The following is a 21359-nucleotide window of genomic DNA, read 5'->3' as shown; positions in this document are numbered from 1 at the left end:
CACCTCCCATCCTCTGGGAAAGCGAGAGGAACTAGAGACTCAGTTAATGATTGGTCATGTGAATGTGTTGAAGGCTTCCATAAAAATTTTCGAAGTACAGGATTTGGAGAGCTTTGGGGTTGGTGAACGTGTGGAAGTGCTGGGAGGTGACTTGCCTGGAAAGGGTGTGGAATCTCTGTGCCCCTTCCGTGTACCTTGCCCTGGTATCTGCATCCGGCTGTTCATCTGTGTGTGTGCTTAGTCGCTCAGTCATGTCTGACTCTTTGCAACCCCATGGCCTGTAGCCCGCCAGATTCCTCTGTCCATGGGGATTCTCCAGGCAAGAAGACTGGAGTGGGTTGCCATGCCCTCCTCCAGGGGAGGAGGGATCCACCCAGGGATCAAACCCTGTTCTCCCATGTTGCAGGCAGATTCTTTTCCATCTGAGCTACCATGGAAGCCCTGTTCATCTGTATCCTTTACAATAAATCAGTAAGTGAAAGTGTTACCCTGAATTCTGTGAGCTATTCCAGCAAGTCATCAAACCTTGGAAGGGGGTAATGGGAGCTCTGATTGATAGCTGGTGAACGAGAAGTACCGGTGTCAGTCTGTGGCTTGGAATTGGCATCTACACTGGGGCAGTCTTGTAGGACTGAGTCCTTAGCCTGTGGGGTCATTCACCGACTCCTGGTAGAGAGTGTCAGAACTGAATTGGATTGTAGGACATCCAGCTGGTTGTTGCAGAATTGTGGGAAATCCGTGCATCTGGTGTCAGAAGTGTCGTGAGTGTGGCAGTAGTGTGACAGTAAAGAAGAGACCCAGCAGTGAGTTCTCCTATACAGTATAGAAGTCTCTGTTACATTACTTACTAAATTCTGGATTTTTCATTGTATATGACTGTGTATGTACACAAGTTTGGTGTGTATGTGTAATCTCAGTTCAGTTCAGTCGCTCAGTCATGTCCGACTCTTTGCGACCCCATGGACTGCAGCACACCAGGCTTCCCTGTCCACCAACTCCCGGAGTTTACTCAAACTCATGTCCATTGAGTTGGTGATGCCATCCAACAATCTCATCCTCTGTCGTGCCCTTCTCCTCCCATCTTCGATCTTTCCCAGCATCAGGGTCTTTTCCAACGAGTCAGTTCTTTGCATCAGTTGGCCAAAGTACTGGAGTTTCAGCTTTGGCCTCAGTCCTTCCAATGAATATTCAGGACTGATTTCCTTTAAGATTGACTGGTTGGATCTCCTTGCAGTCCAAGGGACTCTCAAGAGTCTTCTCCAACCCCACAGTTCAGAAGCATCAATTCTTTGGCGCTCAGCTTTCTTTATAGTCCAACCCTCACATCCATACATGACCACTGGAAAAACCATAGCTTTGACTAGATGGACCTTTCTTGGTAATGTCTCTGCTTTTTAGTATGCTGTCTAAGTTGGTCAAAGCTTTTCTTCCAAGGAGCAAGCGTCTTTTAATTTCATGGCTGCAGTCACCATCTGCAGACATTTTGGAGCCCAAAAAAATAAAGTCTGACACTGTTTCCACTGTTTCCCCATCTATTTCCCATGAAGTGATGGGACCAGATGCCATGATCTTCGTTTTCTGATTGTTGAGTTTTAAGCCAACTTTTTCCACTCTCCTCTTTTACTTTCATCAAGAGGCTCTTTAGTTCTTCTTCGCTTTCTGCCATAAGGGTGGTGTCATCTGCATATCTGAGGTTATTGATATTTCTCCCGGCAATCTTGATTCCAGCTTGTGCTTCCTCCAGCCCAGCATATCTCATGATGTACTCTGCATATAAGTTAAATAAGGGTGACGTATTATACAGCCTTGATGTACTCCTTTCCTGATTTGGAACCTGTCTGTTGTTCCATGTCCAGTTCTAACTGTTGCTTCTTGACCTGCATACAGAACTCCTCAAATAGAATACGACAGAGTTAGAAACCATTTCTTACGTGTTGCCCCATAGAGCCTGGCATACTTTTGAGGACAATAGTAAGCTTAAGACAAATAATCCTGGCAAGCTGAGTTTGCTTTCTCTCATTGTTGTTCAGTTGCTAAGTCATATCCAACTCTTCGAAACCCTGTGGACTGCAGCAAGCCAGGCTTCCCTGTCCTTCTCTATCTTCTAGAGTTCACTTTCTCTTGAGGATTGTCTAACCCACCCACCTTTATTAGTAGGAACCTGGGGATCCCATCATAGTGCTCCATAGAAAACTTACATGTAATTTTAAACTAAATTTCAAGTATTAATTTCTGGTTAAACTAAATTTTTTTATCTTCATTTTTCCTGCCTTAGGTGTATTAAAACAAAAAGTTTGTAATATTTATGCAGTTTGGGGCTTGTGATTAAATTTAGAAGGAAGAAATCTTTGTCCCTTAAAAAGTTATTATACTGTGTATAATAGAGTATAATAGGTTCATCCTAGAGCCTATTATACAGGGTGAACTAAGTCAGAAAAAGAAAAACAAATGTCATACACTAACACATATATATGGAATTTAGAAAGATGGTCCTGATGAAATTATTTGCAGGGCACCAGTGGAAACGTCCTCTGTCCTCGGGATTTTCCAGGCAAGAGTACTGGAGTGGGGTGCCATCGCCTTCTCCGAGTGGAAACGCAGACATAGAGAACAGACTTATGGACATGGGTGGAGGGTGGGCAGGAAGGAGAGGGTGGGATGTATGGAGAAAGTAACCTGGACACTTATATTACCATATGTAAAATAGACAGCCAATGGGAATTTGCCATGTGGCTCAGGGAATTCAAACCAGGGCTCTGTAGCCTAGAGGGGTGGGGTGGGGAGGGAGGTGAGAGGGCAGTTCAAGAGGGAGGGGCCATATGTATACCTATGGCTGATTCATGTTAAGGTTTGGCAGAAACCAACATAAGTCTGTAAAGCAGCTATCTTCAATTTAAAAATAAATTAAGTTTTTAAAAAGAAAAAAAAAAAGAAATTACTCACAAAAGGTTACCTCCTAAACTTTTCAAATCTTTAAGGACAAGGGTTTGATTGCCATTTTATATAAAACAGATACAGGCTATGCACCTTGAAGACATCAGGGGTTCAGTTCCAGACTATCACAATAAAGCAAGTCTCATGAATTTTTTTGTTTCCAATGTTTATAAAAGTTATGTTCACACTATACTGTGGTCTTTTAAGTGTCCAATAGCACTGATGTCTAAGGAAATGTGCATGCCTTAATTAAAAAGTACTTCTGGCCAAAAAAAATTCCAGCCATCATCTGAGCCTTCAGCAAGTCATGATCTTTTTGCTGGTTGAGGGTTTGAAATATTGCAGGGATTACCAAAATACGACACAAAGTGAGCAAATGCTATTGGATAAATGGCACCAAGAGCCTTGCTTGGTGCAGGGTTGATACAAACATTCAGTTTGTTTTAAAAAAAAAAAAAATTGCAATATCTGTGAAGTACTATAAAGCAAAGCACAATAAGATGAGATATGTTTGTGTAATTATATTTATGTCATATGAAGTACATAAACGGAAATTGAGTAGTGAATGGTAGAGAAATGACCTTAAAACCTTTCCAGATAAAACCTCCGTTGATTTGTAGCCCTTGGAGCACAAATAAGGTTTCTAAACAAGAGCCCATATGATTACATTGAGGCTTTTGCCTAAAAGCTGTGTATTCTAAGTTCATTCTAAGGTTTTGGAATCCAAAGGAATATTCCGAGATGCCAACTGCAGTGGAGTGGAGAGAGTGCAGTCAGCCGTAACCCAGTATCCCTGGGAAGACTGAAAAATTGGGGATTGATTTATATGGGGAAGGAAAGTGAGGGCAGAGCTTAGAGGGAGTACTTCTTAACCATAAATGTAGGTATTTTAAATCAGCATTTAACATGTCACATTTCCCCAAATAGGTGGATTTCGCAAACCGTTTTGTTGGAGGTGGTGTGACCAGTGCAGGACTTGTGCAAGAAGAAATCCGCTTTTTAATCAACCCTGAGTTGATTGTTTCACGGCTCTTCACTGAGGTGCTGGATCACAATGAATGTCTTATCATCACAGGTTAGTTCTGAGACATCTGGACAATGGAACAGTTCTCCGTCTGTGACGATCATGAAGACTAGAGGCCACTCAGTTATAGCTTTTCTTTTCTGTGGACATTAGTCCCAATATTTTTTTAAAAAAAAACTTTTTATTTTGTATTGGGGTATAGCCAGTTAACAATGTTGTGATAGTTTTTGGTGAACAACAAAGGAATTAGTCTTAATATTTTATTTCATTAATTTATACTTGTTTTTTTTTAATTGTTTCATTTTCATAATCTTGAGTGAGATATTTTATCCCCACATTTTCTTTCTTGGTTTCTTTATCTGAAGAACAAGGGTAAAAATGGTTCAGTTACTCTCTAGTTTGAAATTTTTATGATACAGTACCCTTAAAAAAAAGATAGTGATTTGTCTTTGAGCATGAATCCTATTACTATCCTTTTATTATACCTCCAGAGTGATTCATTGTACTTCAGTATGAACACACTAAGTAGAAAAAACAGTTGCAGTTTGAAGAGGGTCAATACAACAGTGAGCTTTATAGAAGGGAAATAAATCAGTAACCTTATATTTATTCTAATTTCTAATCTTAAGAGAAAAAGTATGATTATCATAGTGCCTTTTTGACTTATGTTAACATGGGAGGAGAAAAGATGGAAACACAGTCAAATTTATACTTACAGGCCTATTACCAGGATTTACAGCATTTTCCTTAAGTTTCTCTAGATTGTAATATCGCTATGTCAGAGTATTTGCTTGTGTATAAGCTATAAAAAAAATGATGGTTAACTCATAACTCTTAAGAAACTCTTGATCAGCCACTGTAGGGAAGTTAAGGCTTTTTAATTCAGGTACCTAAAAGCATGTACTGTGTCGCGTCCAACTGTTTGCAACCCTGTGGACTGTGGCCCACCAGGCTCCTCTGTCCATGGAATTTTCCAGGCAAGAATACTGGAATGGGTTGACGTTTCCTTCTCCAGGGGATCTTCCTGACCCAGGGATTGAACCCACGTTTCTTGTGTCTCTTGCATTGGCAGGAAGATTCTTTACCACTGTACCACCTAGGAAGCCCACCTAAAAGAACATTCCCATGTAAAAGCCATAACCAGCCATCAGCTGCTGATGCTTTTTTTCTTTCTGCAAAAGAAGATTCATTTCCTCTTTCAGTCTATTCCCACTTTGAAATTAGTGCAGCAGACTAACAGACTAAGTGTAGAAGAATTTGGTTGATTGTCATTCTCAAAGATGACAGTGGGATGAAAACCGTGTCCTGTTAGTTCTGTCAAATGTATAACTCAGCTAGTCCCTCTACCAAGAGGGCTGTGACGGGACTAAGACTCTGGGGCCACACTGTTTACCTCAGATACATTTGTAGGCAGCCTACAGGGATGTACCTAAATTTTGTCCCTTATGTTCTGCTTTCAGGATTTCCTCTTTGTCTTGCAGCTGTTCCATGATGTGTGTATCTCTCTGACTTTATCCTATTTGGATTCATTGAATGTCTTCAATGTTTATATAAATTTGGTACATTTTTGGCCATTATATCTTTAAGTATTTTTTGTGTCCCTTTCTCTCCTCTCTCTTTCTAGGACTCCTATTATGCACGTGTTGGTTCAGTTCAGTCGCTCAGTCGTCTCCGACTCTGCGACCCCGTGGACTGCAGCACGCCAGGCTTTCCTGTCCATCACCAACTCTCGGAGCTTGCTCAAACTCAGGTCCATCGAGTTGGTGATGCCACCCAGCCATCTCATCCTCTGTCGTCCCTGCTCCTCCTGCCTTCCGTCTTTCCCAGCATCAGGGTCTTTTCCAGTCAGTCATCTCTTCACATCAGGTGGCCAGAGTTGGAGTTTAGTTGCTACCTTTGGTGATAGCCCATTGGTCTCTGAACTCTGTTCATTTTTCTTCATTCTTTTTGTTTCTGAAACTGGATAATTTTAATTGACTTATCTTTGAGTTCACTGACTCCTCCTTCTGCCATCTCTAATCTGTTTTTTAATCCTTTCAGTGAAATGTTTATTCCAGGTATTATACTCTTCAACTATAGAATTTCTATTTGATTCTTATCTCTATTGAGATTCTCTATTTGTGAGGCATTGTTCTCATATTTTCATTTAGTTATTTAGACATAATTTTCTCTAGGTTGTTTGTTTGTTTGTTTGTTTGTTTGTTTTTAACATATTTAAAACATTTGACTTAAAGTTTCTGTTTAGTAAGTCCAGCATCTGAGCTTCTCAGGGACAGTTACTCATGAATACTTTTGTTCCCTGAATATGGACCCAACTTTCTTGTTTCTTTGCATGTCTCAATTTTTTGAAAACTGCACATTTTAAATGTGGCAACTCTTGGAATCAGATTTTCTCTTTTCCTCATGGTTTGTTTTTGTTGCTGTTTGTTTAGTTACTTTCCTAATACTGTGAAATCTATATTTCATGTGTGGTCACTAAAGTCTCTGGATGGTTAGATTAGTGGTTAGCTAATGATTAGACGGAGACTTCTTTAAATGCTTAGAACTTATAAGTCACTCATTCTTTGCCAAAGGGCTCTGTGTTTTTGTTGGGGCTCACCTTCACCACTCTACCAGGCAGTTGACACTTCTTCCTGCTTGCATGGAGCTTCAAGATCAGAGTGAGGCTTGTTATCAAGATAAACACAACTTACTGTGTTTACCAATATTCAGTCAATTTGTCTTTAATAAACACTTCTCAGACTGCTGCAAGCCTTTGGTTAATTCCTACAGTTCAGAAAAAGAGGATTCTCACAAGTTTACCAGTGTTCTTATTATTTTTATGGATAAGGAATTCTGTGAGGTTTTTATGCTGTCATTTTCGCTGATGTGTCCTGATCTTTTAGAAGTGCTTGTAGGTGAAAGGGCTTTCAACAAGTTATTCCACACCTTTTAGGTAATGCTATATTATTTTTTATAATATCCTAGTGATTCTGCTGTTTTGGTGAGGTAAGGCAAAAAATAAAAATTGTTGATTGAGTTTGTGGAAAGTTTAGAATGGAACTTCAGCAAAGAAATTTCTTCTTTGACAGAAACGCAGCTATAACCTGAAGTTAATAACCTGAAGCATTTCATCCAGTATTCTGAGGTTGATCCAAAATGCACTAAAAGAGAAAGATAAAACCCTTTTATTCTCAGCACTGTCTCAACTCACACACTGGTTCTCTGTCTGCATTTGTTGTGTATTATGTATGCAGAGAAGAAGGATGCAGTTAGAAGTTATTAGGGGACAAAGTGTAAGGAAGTACAGAACAAAAAAATTAAGCTGTCGTAAATTCATTGTTGGGCTTATGAATACTTTGAATATTGGTCTCAGACTGTTTTAGAGGGTGCTGAAGGTCTGGAATGTGATTGTCTCCAGTATTTGAGTGTATCAAATAATACTCTTAAAAGATTTTTATTTTTATTTTTATTTTTATTTTTTTTAAGATTTTTAATTTTTAGCTGTTAAGCTAGGTTTGAACTGAAGACTCAGAACAAAATATTCCATCCATTTTTAAAGATGAATTTGTGAAAGATCTGTTAGAGTGCAGGGCATTTAAGCTCAGAGCTGATTGTTTCGTTTCCTTCACTTCTGTCGTACTAGAGAAGTAGTCTCTTGTCATTTCCCATTAATGTTTCTCTAAATAAAAGATGTAATTTCCCTGGGACTAGTAAAACATTAGATTTTTTTTCTTTTTTGAGGATAGTTTCTCTCCAGTCTAAAAAAGCTTCATCACTCTGGAGTTAAATCTGGTCTAACTTACCTGCAGCCATTGCAAAATAGATGGAAAACCGCAGATCCATGACTCACCTTCACATCTGTAATTACCTCGGGCTAAGGACACCCGGGGTGACTTCAACTCGGCATTTTCCCCATATCCACTTAACTCTATTTTAGTGCCTCCTAATTAATATCTGTGATGTGATGTTCCCTTAATGGAAATGGCCATTTCATCATCTATTTGATGTTGGATTTCTGCCATCTCCCTTCTTTGGAGACTCTTAACCATGTACTGCAATCTGTCTGCCTGATCAATTCCATTCCTTCAATGATTCATCCAGGCTCAGTGAGCTAATGGCTGTGACTGTGCTGCCTGAATCTGTAGAAGAGTTTGAGAAATTGGAAATAAATTAAATTTATCATCATTGTGGGGCATCTGGTTGGTATCAGAATTTTAAATGAATATGAAACAGGTCATGCAAACAGGCAAATACTTTTATCCAGACAGTGTTATTCCTCTACTTGCTGTAATTCTCCCTGGAGCAGTCATGAGTTAAAACCTTTCAATAAGTATGGATAGAGGGAGGGAATTAAAAACTCTGATCTTCCCCCTGCTTTGCTTTTCCCCTAATGTTCCCCCAGAACATCCAGTAAATAGCTTCGGTACTAAAAGGTTTTACTGTGGTGCTGTGATATTGTTTTGATATTTCTGTGAGAACATAAAGAAGATGCCTAGACATGAAACTTACACTGAGCAGAATGTTGGTATGCTTAATATAAAACCTGCCCTCTAGTGAATCAAATTGTCCTAAACATCACAGGTCCTTGTATCTTTTGTGAGTATCAACAGAACTGATAGAAAGGACAAAAGTGGACCCATTGTTTATAGTACTGGTACTTTTCATTGAGGAACACTAGAGGTGCCCATCACTACAAAAGCAGCCCTCAGTTCAGTTCAGTTCAGTCGCTTAGTCGTGTCTGACTCTGCGACCCCATGAATCGCAGCACGCCAGGCCTCCCTGTCCAACACCAACTCCCAGAGTTCACTCAAACTCAACGTCCATTGAGTCGGTGATGCCATCTAGCCATCTCATCCTCTGTCGTCCCCTTCTCCTCCTGCTCCCAATCCCTCCCAGCATCAGAGTCTTTTCCAATGAATCAACTCTTCTCACGAGGTGGCCAGAGTACTGGAGTTTCAGCTTTAGCATCATTCCTTCCAAAGAACACCCAGGACCGATCTCCTTTAGAATGGACTGGTTGGATCTCCTTGCAGTCCAAGGGACTCTCAAGAGTCTTCTCCAACACCACAGTTCAAAAGCATCAATTCTTTGGCACTCAGCTTTCTTCACAGTCCAGCTCTCACATCCATACATGACTACTGGAGAAACCATAGCCTTGACTAGACGGACCTTGGCTGGCAAAGTAATGTCTCTGCTTTTGAACATGCTGTCTAGGTCGGTCGGCCCTACATCACTACTGATGAACCAGCTCATTGGGAAGGATCCAAATTCAGTTGGAGTTTGGCTTTTCTTAATTTTTGTTAGTCATGGGAATGAAAGGCAAGAGTGTTCTTTCTGCTGCATAATCACCACTGTTTTAATGATACTAATAAAACTGGGGTAGATGGTTTTTGAATAAACCTTCTTGCTAGGGGCATAACCCATTAGTAAGTAGAATTTCTTTCATCTCCAATTATTTTTTGCTGTTCTCATCATAAATTTTCATTACTAGTAAAAGAAAATAAGAATTTTTCTTACTACTAAATCTAAAACTCATAAAGTTGTAATAAGCTCTTGAAAAGATTTAAATGGGTTCCTTGAGTTTTTAACTTAGGTGAAGATTTATCTTTGAGCATGAAGTCTTAAGGCTATCCCTAGGGAGAGCTATCACAAAGGTCATTCAGACTTTTGTCTCTTTTTTGCTGTTATCACTGTTTACCTTTGCATTTTCAGAAAAGTTTATCAATAAATTTAAATTTTAAACAAGCTAAGGGCAGTTGTCTTTCAGAACAAACAACATAGTTGTGAAAGATGTTTACTTAGAAAACTCAGGATTTAATTTGTTGAGAGCAAAAGCATCTGTATGTACATTTTTGATTTCCCAAACCTGAAGGAAATAAACTTAACTTTGTTTTCTTAGGAAAAAAGACAGAAACCGTTCTAAAATGCAATAGAAATTGATCATTGGTATTTTATATTTTTCAACCACTTTTCAAAAGACAGGTGTTTGTTTTCTGTAATTAAGAGGTCAGAGTAGGCATTATTATTATTATTATTATTATTATCGCTAAGAATAATAAACAGATTTGTCCACTGCAGGGCCAAAGACAGAAGAAGGTTGTTCTCATCTCTTGGTTTCCCATCATGCCAGTAGACCAGGCTTCTCCCCAGCCTTGCATAAATGGAGTCAGGTGTCTCGGGCTTCTCTAGCATGTGTCTGCGTGCTCAGTCGTGTCCAGCACTCTGTGACTGCCAGGCTCCTCTGTCCATAGCATTTTCCAGGCAAAAATACTGGAGCAGGTTGCCGTTTCCATCTCTGGGGGATCTTCCCAATCCAGGGATCAAACCCATGTCTCTTCTGTCTTCCGCATTGGCAGGCAGGTTCTGTACCAGCTAAGCCACCAGGGAATCCCTTGGTTTCTCTACTCTCTAAGAAAGTTAAGTCTGATGACACCAAATACCAACTGAAGGTATTGAAGGGTTTTAAATTTGTTTTATTTTTTGGTTTTCCAAGCAATTCTGTGAGATAAACAATATAAAAATTATTGGCAGGCTTGATTTTTTGATGTTGAAATGAAGTCCAGTGAGATTAGGCTACTTAAGGATTCACTTTGGGTGATTCCTCATAGCTCTTACCATGTCATGCTCTTGGTAAATGAATTTTTAAATATATGTCAATTACATAATACTTAGTCCAGATTAAGTATTTCTGGATTCATTTTAACCTCAATGTACTTCCTGTTTTGCTCGTTAATTACGTTTATGCAACAAGTACTTACTCAGCTGCTACTGTATTCTTACATTGTGCGTGCGTGATAAGTCACTTCAGTCCTGTCCAACTCTTTGAGACACCAGGGACTGAGCCCACCAGGCTCCTCTGTCCATGGGCTTCTCCAGGCAAGAACACTGGAGAGTGGGTTGCCATGCCCTCCTCCAGGGGAAGATGCTAATGTAGACACAAACATTAATAATTTATAATTCCTGCCCTTGAGAAGCTGTCAGTCCAGTGAAGAAGACAGATTACATTTTTAATGGTTTTATTGAAGTATAATTGGCATATAACAAATTATATATATTTAAAGTGTACAATTAGGTAAGTTTTGACATATGGCTACACACATGAAGTCATATTTTTGCCTGTGTTTTAATTGGGGTATTTTTTTCTTTTAAATTAATTTCTTTATTTTAGTTGGAGGCTGATTACTTTACAATATTGTGGTGGTTTTCGCCATGCATCAACGTGAATCAACCACTGGTATAGTTTTTTACCTTGAGTTTTAGAAGTGCTTTATATATTTTAGAGAAGTCTTTTATCAGGTACATGAAATAAATCTTTTCATTATCTTCAATGACTTTTGAAAAACAGAAGTTTCTAATTTTGAAGTCCAGTTTATTAATTCGGGGTTTTGGGTTTTGTTTTGTTTTGGAGGGTTTTTTTTTTAAATTCTTTCTGATTTGATTACTGTAGTTTTATAATAATTTGTGAAATCAGTGTGAGCCCTCCGGCTTTGTTCTTCTTCAGAGTTGTTTGTTGAATTTATCTACAAAAAAGCTTCTTAGAATTTTAAAAAATGATTTTATTTATTTACTTCTGTGTTGTGGCTGCGCTGGGTGCCCGTTGCTTTGCGCGTGCTTTCTCCAGGTGTGGAGCGTGGGGGCCTCCCGTCAGTGGCGGTGCCTGGGCTTCTCACTGAGGCAGCTCCTCTCATGGTGGAGCAGGGCTTCTAGGCACACGGGCTTCAGTAGTTGCAACTCACCGGCTTAGTCGTTCCGCAGCCTGTGGAAATCTTCTTAGACCAGGGATCAAACCTGTGTCCCTAGTATTGGCAGGCGGATTCATACCCATTGCACCACCAGGGCAGTCCTAGAATTTTAATTAAGACTGTTTTGAATCTACAGATCAATTTGGGAAGATTTGACTTTTAAAAAAATTTTATTGAAGAATAGTTCTCACAGCATGTTCATTTCCTGCGTGCAGCACAGTGACTGACTGGTGTGTGTGATAGTTTCTTCATATTCTTTTCCATTACAGTTTGTCACGGGGTATTGAATATAGTTCCCTCTGCTCTACAGAAGGACCTTGTTGTTTCTCCACACTTTATAAATGATTTTCCTTTCCTGATCCCAAACTTCCAGTCCTTCTCACCCCTACTCCCACTCCCCCTTGGCAACCACAGCCTGTCCTCTGTGTCTGAGTCTGTTTATGTTTTGTAAAAGTGTTCATTTGTGTCGTGTTTTATATTCCATGTATAAGTGGTATCATGTGGTTTCTGTCTTGCTTTGCTTAATATGATAATCTCTAGGTCCGTTCGTGTTACTGCAAGTGACATTACTTCATTCTTTCTGATGGCTAAGTCATGTTTCATTGTGTGTGTGTGTTGGGGGCGGGGCGTCGTCTTAGTTCTTCTGTCACTGAGCACTGCGGCTGTGTCCACGTCTTGGCTGCTGTAAACAGTGCTGCTGTGCACGTAAGGGTGCGTGTATCTCTTCTTTGAATACACTTGTCACACATTCTTTAAACTGGGACACTTTCTCAACCTTGTGTTTGTTCACCTTGATATTTTTAAAATATATAAGCCAGTTACTTGGTAGAATATCTCTTTTTGGGGGTTGCCCAGTGTTTTTTCATAACTAGATTCAGTTTATTCATTTTGGTAGGAACCGCATGGAAGTATGGGCTTCCCTGATAGCTCAGTTGGTAAAGAATTCACCTGCAGTGCAGGAGACACCAGTTTGATTCCTGAGTCGGGAAGATCGGCTCAAGAAGGGATAGGCTACCCACTCCTATATTCTTGGGCTTCCCTTAAGGCTCAGCTGGTAAAGAATCTGCCTGCAATGCAAGAGACCTGGGTTTAATCCCTGGGTTGGGAAGATCCCCTGGAGGAGGGCATGAGAACCTACTCCAGTATTCTGGCCTAGACAATTCCATGGACTGTGTAGTCCATGGGGTTGCAAAGAGTTAGATACAACTTAGTGACTTTCACTTTGCCACTGAAGTATATCTTTTAAAGAGAAAAGTAGCACCATAAAATCCACATACAACTTACATGTGTAGGTAACTTACAAGTTAGCCCTTCGAACACATGTTTCCGTCACTTTAGGGGACCACATCTATGGATTCAGGCAGCTGCAGATTGTGTAGTTAGTACTGTACCATTCACCACTGAAAAAATGCACAGTGTAAGGGCACGCATGCAGTTCACACTCACGTTGTTCAAGAGTCAAGTGTACTAAAAGTGCCATTAGTCTTAGTTCTCAATGTTGTCTGGTTTCTCTTCTTTTTTATATGTGAAAAGCATTGTCTTGCTCAAGGTTTTCAGCTTTTAATATTACTGTTTGTTGATTCTTATCAGTTATTGAGTTGACCATAGAAGTTGGAGTGAGCTTAGTTAACTAGTAGAACACTGTAGACACCGTCCTTATTGATACGTTCAGGTCCCATGAATTAGAAGCCTGTGTTAAATGCCAAGCTTGGTACCTGTTCTTACCAGATGTTAATTATGCTTTTCTCCCTCCCTGTCTTCTCATGCATAATATCCTGGTTTTACAAAGCCCTTTGAAGTATTTTGCCTATTGATAGGCAAATCCTAAATTTAATCTTATTGGTACTTTTCTTAGGGAATGTTTTTATGTAAAATTTATTTTCTCAACAATGCAAATTAAATATTACCATCGGATTGCAGACACTGAAGACAGTGGACTTTTGTAAAACACTATCTTTATGTACTCATAAAAGGAAAAATGAATATGACAGACTATTTTATTTTCTTTGTTGATTGGACCATTCATTCACTGTATGTTAAATATTGTGGTTGCCTCTGGAAGCATCATTTTTTTCTTCATGTGAAATAATAAGTCATTAAGACTAGTGGAGTTTTTTATCTGCTTGTTTGTGTGTTTCTTAACAGAGACCCTTTAGAAGGTGTAGTTTTTAAGAAATATTTTTTCTGAAAAATAAGAGTGGCAGATTATTTGTTTCAGGTACTGAACAGTACAGTGAATACACAGGCTATGCCGAAACATACCGCTGGGCCCGGAGCCATGAAGATAGGAGTGAAAGGTGAGTTCATTTCTACTTTGGTATCACATGGCCAAAAGCTAAGGAATGTGGGCTTGACCCTGGTACATTCTGTCTTCCATCTACTCTTACTTGAGAAATATAACTTTCTTCTTAGATTCGATAGTACAGGTTCACTAGTAGTTAAAACAGATTCACCATCTCTGTATACTCAGAGAAGAACAGAGAAAGAAAAGCCAAATATCTAAACCAAGACCAGGAAAGGCACAACTCTCTACAGGTGTCTCTGCTGCTAATTGTAAGCATCCACTGAAGGTTAACTTCCAACAACACACTTATTTCGAGTGGATTCTAATGACAACTTACAGCCTTTAAACAGCCTTTTTAGTTGTCCTTAACTTTTGTGAGATTAGGTAAGTGGGGGAAACCTAGTTGGGACAGTTTGCCTGATGCCACAAAACGATTGCGAGCAGAACCCATGGAGAACTTTGCTGCTGCTGTCTCTGGTTTCTTATTGCAATACATTCTTACACTTTGACATTTTTTGCTTCCCCAGGGGCAAATTTTTATTGAAAACGTGTGTGTGGCAAGTGTGTATGTGTTTCAGTGGGAAGAGCCATTGTAGCAGAAAGAATCAGCCACCGGCCTTGTAGCCATACAGCCTTACTCTTTGTAGTGTCCCAAGTCCAGTTGCTAGTCTTTCTTTGTTTTGGGTAAAATATATGGCTGCAACAGTCACTAAGGTGGATTTTTAATTCTTTATAATTATTTACAGACTAGCATGAAGGCTTCTGTTGCTGTTCTTTAGTGTGAAGCATTGATGGGAATATCATTTTATGCATGTTCATAAAGAGATGAATATTAAGAATTTCATGTTTCAAAAATCACCATCTCATCCAACTTTTCCTGTCTCCACAGGCAAATTGTTATTGTTTTCTTTGACTTCTTTGCCTTTTAAAAAATAATTTTGTGCACTCAGCAGTTGAAGGTAGCAGGTAGAATTTTGTAATGAATTGTTACACTTTTTTTTCCCATAGCACTTGACTCCTTGGGACTAGTTTTTGGACAATATACGGTGATGTTACAAACTCAGTGATTTAGAGCAGTTCTTCCAGAACAGAGGAAAGAGCTCTTGTCCAGATACAAAGGCCAGGTCTTTAGTGATGGGGGGAAAACAAAGAACTAAATCCCTTTGGTTTGACCACCAAATCTTTTAACCTCGAAGACTCACTGTGAATGGTGTATCTGTTTACAGTATGTTCTGTCTTTTCATTTTACTGCTTAATGCTTGGTACTCCACAATACGTGTGCCTTGGACTTCCTGATTTGCTGAGGCATAAAGCCATTGGTTGGTTGGTTTGTAACGTATTAACCCCTTGGAAGTCTCCGACCCTGCCCTGGCGGGGCTTGTCTGGTGAGTGCCTTCCCCACTCCTCCCCACCCCCTGTGTCCTGCCCCAGGGACGACTGGCAGCGGCGCAGCACTGAGGTCGTCGCCATCGACGCCCTCCACTTCAGACGCTACCTTGACCAGTTTGTGCCCGAGAAGATCAGACGGGAGCTTAACAAGGCCAGTAACCTTATTTCTTTGTTCATCTGGCAGCGGTATCTATCTGCTGCCATTTTATTAATGCTGAAATTAATGCTTTCTGGTAATTCCTGCAATGTCAGGGCGTCTGCCCACAGCGCTCCCGATTTAATGGGTCTGTCAGCTTGGACAGGATGTACTTTCCATTTTGTAATTGTTTGATTACTGATGCCAGATAGACTGTTGCTTGATATTAAGCCCCACACATGCATTTATCTCATCAAGTACATTTAGCTGCTTTGGAACATTATCATTTTAAAACGATATAGAAATGAATGAACCTTGAAAGTTTTTTTCAGACCTACCCAATGAAACTTTCTCTGCAAGGTATGCTATCAGGATTAAAACAGATAAACCATGAAAGTCAAGTCATTGTTGTTCTCATGTTGCTAAGAGTCATGTAAATTATTTATTTGGTAATTTGACATATTTATGACGGAATATATAGCTTTCTGTGCTTAGTTTTATCTCCTGTAATCATTTTATTTTTTTATTATGTTACAGAAATATAAAAATGAGCTAGACCTATTGTTAGTTCAAGTTTTTACTAGTTAACAATAATAAATAAACTAACATACAATAGCATTCTAATTCTATTCTCTAGGTAGATAAGGCCTTACCAAAACTGTTGCTTTTTTCTTTAGTTCCTCAAATTACTCTCACAGCCAAGACTGACCCAATTCTGAAAACCATTTTTTAACTTCCATGAATAGGATTTGGTCATGAAATTCATTATTAAGATAAGGTTTGTGGTTTTGCATGACTCCCATGTGCCAGTCCCTACACAGACTTCGGTAATGAGAGCCGACTGGGCGTACCATGGCAAGGGAGTTGGGAGTGCTGTTGGACTGGCGTGTGGGCCTCAGAATATCATCTTCACATCTTTTCCCTGGGTCTGACCACAGGAATGGCCTCTGTGTGGTGCTCTGCTAATTCCAGCTCAAGTACCTTACCTTTCATATTGTTGTCAGTGAAATAACCAAATAATCCAGAAAGGCTTTTACTATGCTTAAAACTTAGGGGATATTTCCAATATAATTACATTTGTTATCTTATATCCTAGTGTACTTGAGAATCTAATTTGCTGTTGAACATATTTTTAAAATATACAATTAGGTTATTTTAACATTTGAAGTTCTCAAAGGAATCGCATAAAAGTTTGAAGAGTAAATGCATTATTTTCCAAAATTGAACTTACATACAGATTCCATTTTACTTTAATTCCTCAGAAAAGCTGTCCAAAAAGACTGTTCTTTGATATGTCAATAGTTATAATTTCTCTTTTATATGACTCATGATACTAAGGAATATCTTTTAGGTACCTTTTAAACGTGAGCCTGCTTTCACTGTCTAAACTCTTGCCTTAAAGCAGTTGTCTCCAAGCACATGGTGTTTTTATTACATAGTATATCAAGTAGAATGAGATTTATATTTAGCTTTTCATCAAAAGTGTTTGTGAATGTGTCACATGGTCATTGATAGTAGAAGACATTTATAATCAGTGGGTGTGGGGGTCCTAGGATACCAGGGAGGCCCTAATGCAATCTAGTATCCTTATAAGAAGAGATTAGGTCATACAAAAAAAAAAAAATTAGGAGTGCACGCGAATAGAATGAATCCCATGTGTGGGTCTACATGCAGGTGACCGTCTGCATGCCGAGGAGAGGGGTCTCAAAAGAAACCAAGCATGTTGACACCCTGACCTTGAACTTCTAGTCTCCTAAACTGAGAAAAGTAATGTCTGTTGTTTTACTCGCATAGTCTGTGTGGTACTTTGTTATGGCAAGAAATATATGGAAAGTTTAGAGAGACATGTATGAAAAGGAAATGTATTTAACCATTATTGTACATTAACACACATTTCAAGGTTCTTTTTTTTTATGGATAATATTTATATTCCCACAAATACTTTCCTGCAGGAGTTGGATCATTGACTTTTACAAATATAACCCTGGACATAAATAAATATTCTCATTTTTAATTCCCTATGGCTAACCGATGACACCACAACTTGGAGAGCATAGTAAATTAAATGTTTTACATCTCACTGTGTTTTGTAAACTTAGGTTTAAAGCAGAACTCTATATTAAATCACTTCAGAGATAACTTGTACAGTGCCTTTTTTTTTTTTTGTATGCCAGAAAGAAACTAGACAGGAACAGAAAAACTCCATTTTTCCAAATGAAGCCATAGACCAGTTTTCCCCATCAGAATTCAGTGTGGATCTCTGAACTCTCGGGGCTTGCCGCTTTCAGGCATCACTCAGCTTCCCAGGTGGCGCAGTGGTAAGGAGTCTGCCGGCCAGTGTAGGAGACAGGGGTTGAGTCCCTGGGTTGGCAAGATTCCCCTGGAGGAGGAAATGGCAATCTGCTCCTATATTCTTGCCTGGAAAATTCCATGGACAGAGGAGCCTAGTGGACTGTAGGCCATGGGGTTGCAGAGAATCAGACTAAACTGAGCGACAGAGGACATACACACACAACAGATAACAATTGAAGGGCAGCCCCACAAAGCGCTTTATCATCTCTGGAAACAACTGACTCTGTCCAGGCTCCTCCCAGCCTGTTGGACCCACATCATGACTGACGAGAAGAGTCGGTTTTTAAAGCGACGAGTCAGACTCCTTTCATCTGACTAATACTGTGAAGCGTGTTTTAAACCTGTGAAAGGTCAGCTAGGTAACATTCTCTAGGAGAACTGTCTTTGGATTGGAAAGATTTATGACTCCAGGTTGTAAAAGTGGCAAATAGCTAAGCAAAGGAAGAAAGAAATCATCTGTGGAAAGTTGTGTTTAGCCGTGTTAGACTCAATCCAATAAGATTAAGTAACGAATATATTCCATGGAGTCATCTGGATCAGAAATTTAACAAAGTGAGGAGACCATCTGGGCAGGAAATCACCATTTACCTTTTAAAAACTAATGTATTGACTTTGTTGTTTTTGTTATTATCACCAAATTCAGGAGTGGATTGTTACAGTGCTTGGTTAACAAAACCGAGCAGTCCTTGCTGTTGCTAGTTCAAAGAAGTTCAACATCTGATCATTTATAATTTTTTCTTGAAGTCTGTGTTACTTTACTTTTCAGGAATATTGGTTCAAAATGTATCATTTTTAGTGAGTTTTCCCTTCAGTTTCTCAATGTATAGAATCAGAATAACCATAGAAATATATAATCTAATCTCTGACTTCACACATGGGAAATCTAAGGTCTAAATGATGTTTTCATTTTATATTGCAACTTGAAAAGGCAACATCTATTTACTAAGGTTACAGTTATTTTAAAGACAAAAAATCATCTATAATTTTACCTTTCAAATAATTGTTTTCATTTTTGTAGGACTTTCCACACAAATGTTAAGTTTCATATAAATGTGTTCAAAAGTGATATAAATATTGTATTTATTTAATTTATCCATAATTATATTTTTCAAACTTTCTAATGATCTTCATAATAATATGTTTAATGGCCATAAAATTAGTTGGGTTGAATATGAGGACTTAGCTGATATACTAAGACTTAGCTATTAGTTTCTTAACTAAACTAATAGGTGGTCCCAGGGTTCTCTATTATATGCAGTGTAGTAAACATCTTTGAGGAGCTGCCCTGCTGGCTCAGATGGTAAAGAATCTGCCTGCAGTGCAGGAGACCTGCATTCAGTCCCTGGGTTGGGAAGATCCCTTGGAGAAGAGAATGGCTACCCACTCTAGTATCGTTGCCTGGAGAATCCCATGGACAGAGGAGCCTGGCAAGCTCCAGTCCATGGGGTCGCAAAGAATCAGACATGACTGAGCAACTAACACTTTCACTTTAAACATCTTTGTACAGTTGTTATTTAATCAAATAAAAGAAATTTACAAAGAAGAAATTTATAAAATTGTTACTGAATCTAAGGATAATTTTAAGACTTAATGTTACTTTATATATTCTTCTAAAAGGTTCTTCAGTTCAGTTCAGTTGCTCAGTCGTGTCTGGCTCTTCGACCCCTTGGACTGCAGCATGCCAAGCCTCCCTGTCCTTCACCAACTCCCAGAGTTTACTCAAACTCATGTCCATTGAGTAGGTGATGCCATCCAACCATCTCATCCTCTGTCGTCCCCTTTTCCTCCCGCTTTCAATCTTTCCCAGCATCAGGGTCTTTCCAGTGAGTCAGATCTTTACATCAGGTGGCCAAAGTATTAGAGTTTCAGCTTCAGCATCAGTCCTTCCAGTGAATACTCAGGACTGATTTCCTTTAGGATGGACTGGTTGGATCTTCTTGCAGGCCAAGGGACTCTCAAGAGTCTTCTCCAACCCCACAGTTCAGAAGCATCAATTCTTCGGCGCTCAGCTTTCTTTATAGTCCAGATATCACATCCATACATGACTACTGGAAAAACCATAGCTTTGACTAGACGAACCTTTGTTGGCAAAGTAATGTCCTTGCTTTTTAGTATGCTGTCTAGGTTGGTCATAGCTTTTCTTCCAAGGAGCAAGCATCTTTTAATTTCATGGCTGCAGTCACCATCTGCAGTGATTTTGGAGCCCAAAAGATAAAGTCTGTCATTGTTTCCATTGTTTCCCCATCTATTGCCGTGAAGTGATGGGACCAGATGCCATGATCTTAATTTTCTGATTGTTGAGTTTTAAGCAACTTTTTCACTGTCCTCTTCCACTTTCATAAGAGGCTCTTTAGTTCTTCGCTTTCTGCCCTAAGGGTGGTGTCATCTGCATAACTAAGGTTATTGATATTTCTCTTGGCAGTCTTGATTCCAGCTTGTGCTTCATCCAGCCCAGCGTTTCTCATGATGTACTCTGCATATAAGTGAGATAAGCAGGGTGACAATATACAGCCTTGACATACTCCTTTCCTGATTTGGAACCAGTCTGTTGTTCCATGTCCAGTTCTAACTGTTGCTTCTTGACCTGCATACAGATTTCTCAGGAGGCAGGTCAGGTGGTCTGGTATTCCCATCTCTTGAAGAATTTTCCACAGCTTATTGTGATCCACACAGTCAAAGGCTTTGGCATAGTCAATAAATCAGAAATAGATGTTTTTCTGAAACTCGCTTTTTTGATGATCCAGCACATATTGGCAATTTGATCTCTGGTTCCTCTGCCTTTTCTAAATCCATCTTGAACATCTGGAAGTTCACAGTTCACATACTGTTGTAGCCTGGCTTGGAGAATTTTGAGCATTACTTTGCTAGTGTGTGAGATGAGTGCAATTGTGTGGTAGTTTGAACAATCTTTGTCATTGCCTTTCTTTGGGATTGGAATGAAAACTGACCTTTTCCAGTCCTGTGGCCACTGCTGAGTTTTCCAGATTTGCTGGCATATTGAGTGTAGCACTTTCACAGCATCATCTTTTAGGATTTGAAATAGCTCAACTGGAATTCCATCACCTCCACTAGCTTTGTTTGTAGTGATGCTTCCTAAGGCCCACTTGACTTCAAACTCCAGGATGTCTGGCTCTAGGTGAGTGATCACACCATCGTGATTATCTGGGTCATGAAGGTCTTTTTTGTGCAGTTCTTCTATGTATTGTTGCCACCTCTTCTTAATATCTCTGCCTCTCTTAGGTTCATACCATTTCTGTCCTTTAAAAGATTCTAAAGGCACTTAAAAAAAAAACCCATGCTGCAGCCCATGGGGTTGCAAAGAGTTGGACACCACTGAGTGACTGAACAACTGGGCCTTGGTTGTGGCATGTGGGGTCAGGTTCCCTGACCAGGGATCACACCCAAGCCTTCTGCATTGGAAGCATGGAGTCTTAGTCACTGGGCCACCAGGGACTTCCCTTTAGGCACTTTTTATATTTGTTTTTAAGAAGTCACTGTATTCTAAAACATAAAATC

General features: G+C 39.5%; 1 protein-coding gene across 5 annotated transcripts in view; it reads left to right on the top strand.

Moving 5' to 3' along the window:
* Positions 1-21359, top strand: part of PARG (poly(ADP-ribose) glycohydrolase) — a 113077-nt gene that overhangs the window by 73952 nt on the left and 17766 nt on the right. For all 5 annotated transcript variants that reach the window (XM_055538555.1, XM_055538548.1, XM_055538538.1 and 2 more), the window contains 3 exons: positions 3862-4009; positions 13901-13979; positions 15398-15506. In XM_055538555.1, the coding sequence (XP_055394530.1) occupies positions 3862-4009; positions 13901-13979; positions 15398-15506 (336 nt within the window). The remainder of the gene's footprint in view (positions 1-3861; positions 4010-13900; positions 13980-15397; positions 15507-21359) is intronic.

The sequence above is a fragment of the Bubalus kerabau genome, chromosome 1 (genome assembly GCF_029407905.1).
Source record: "Bubalus kerabau isolate K-KA32 ecotype Philippines breed swamp buffalo chromosome 1, PCC_UOA_SB_1v2, whole genome shotgun sequence".
Lineage (NCBI taxonomy): Eukaryota > Metazoa > Chordata > Mammalia > Artiodactyla > Bovidae > Bubalus > Bubalus kerabau.
The sequence above is the reverse complement of the archived record's forward strand: the minus strand, read 5'-3'. Positions and strand labels throughout refer to the sequence as shown.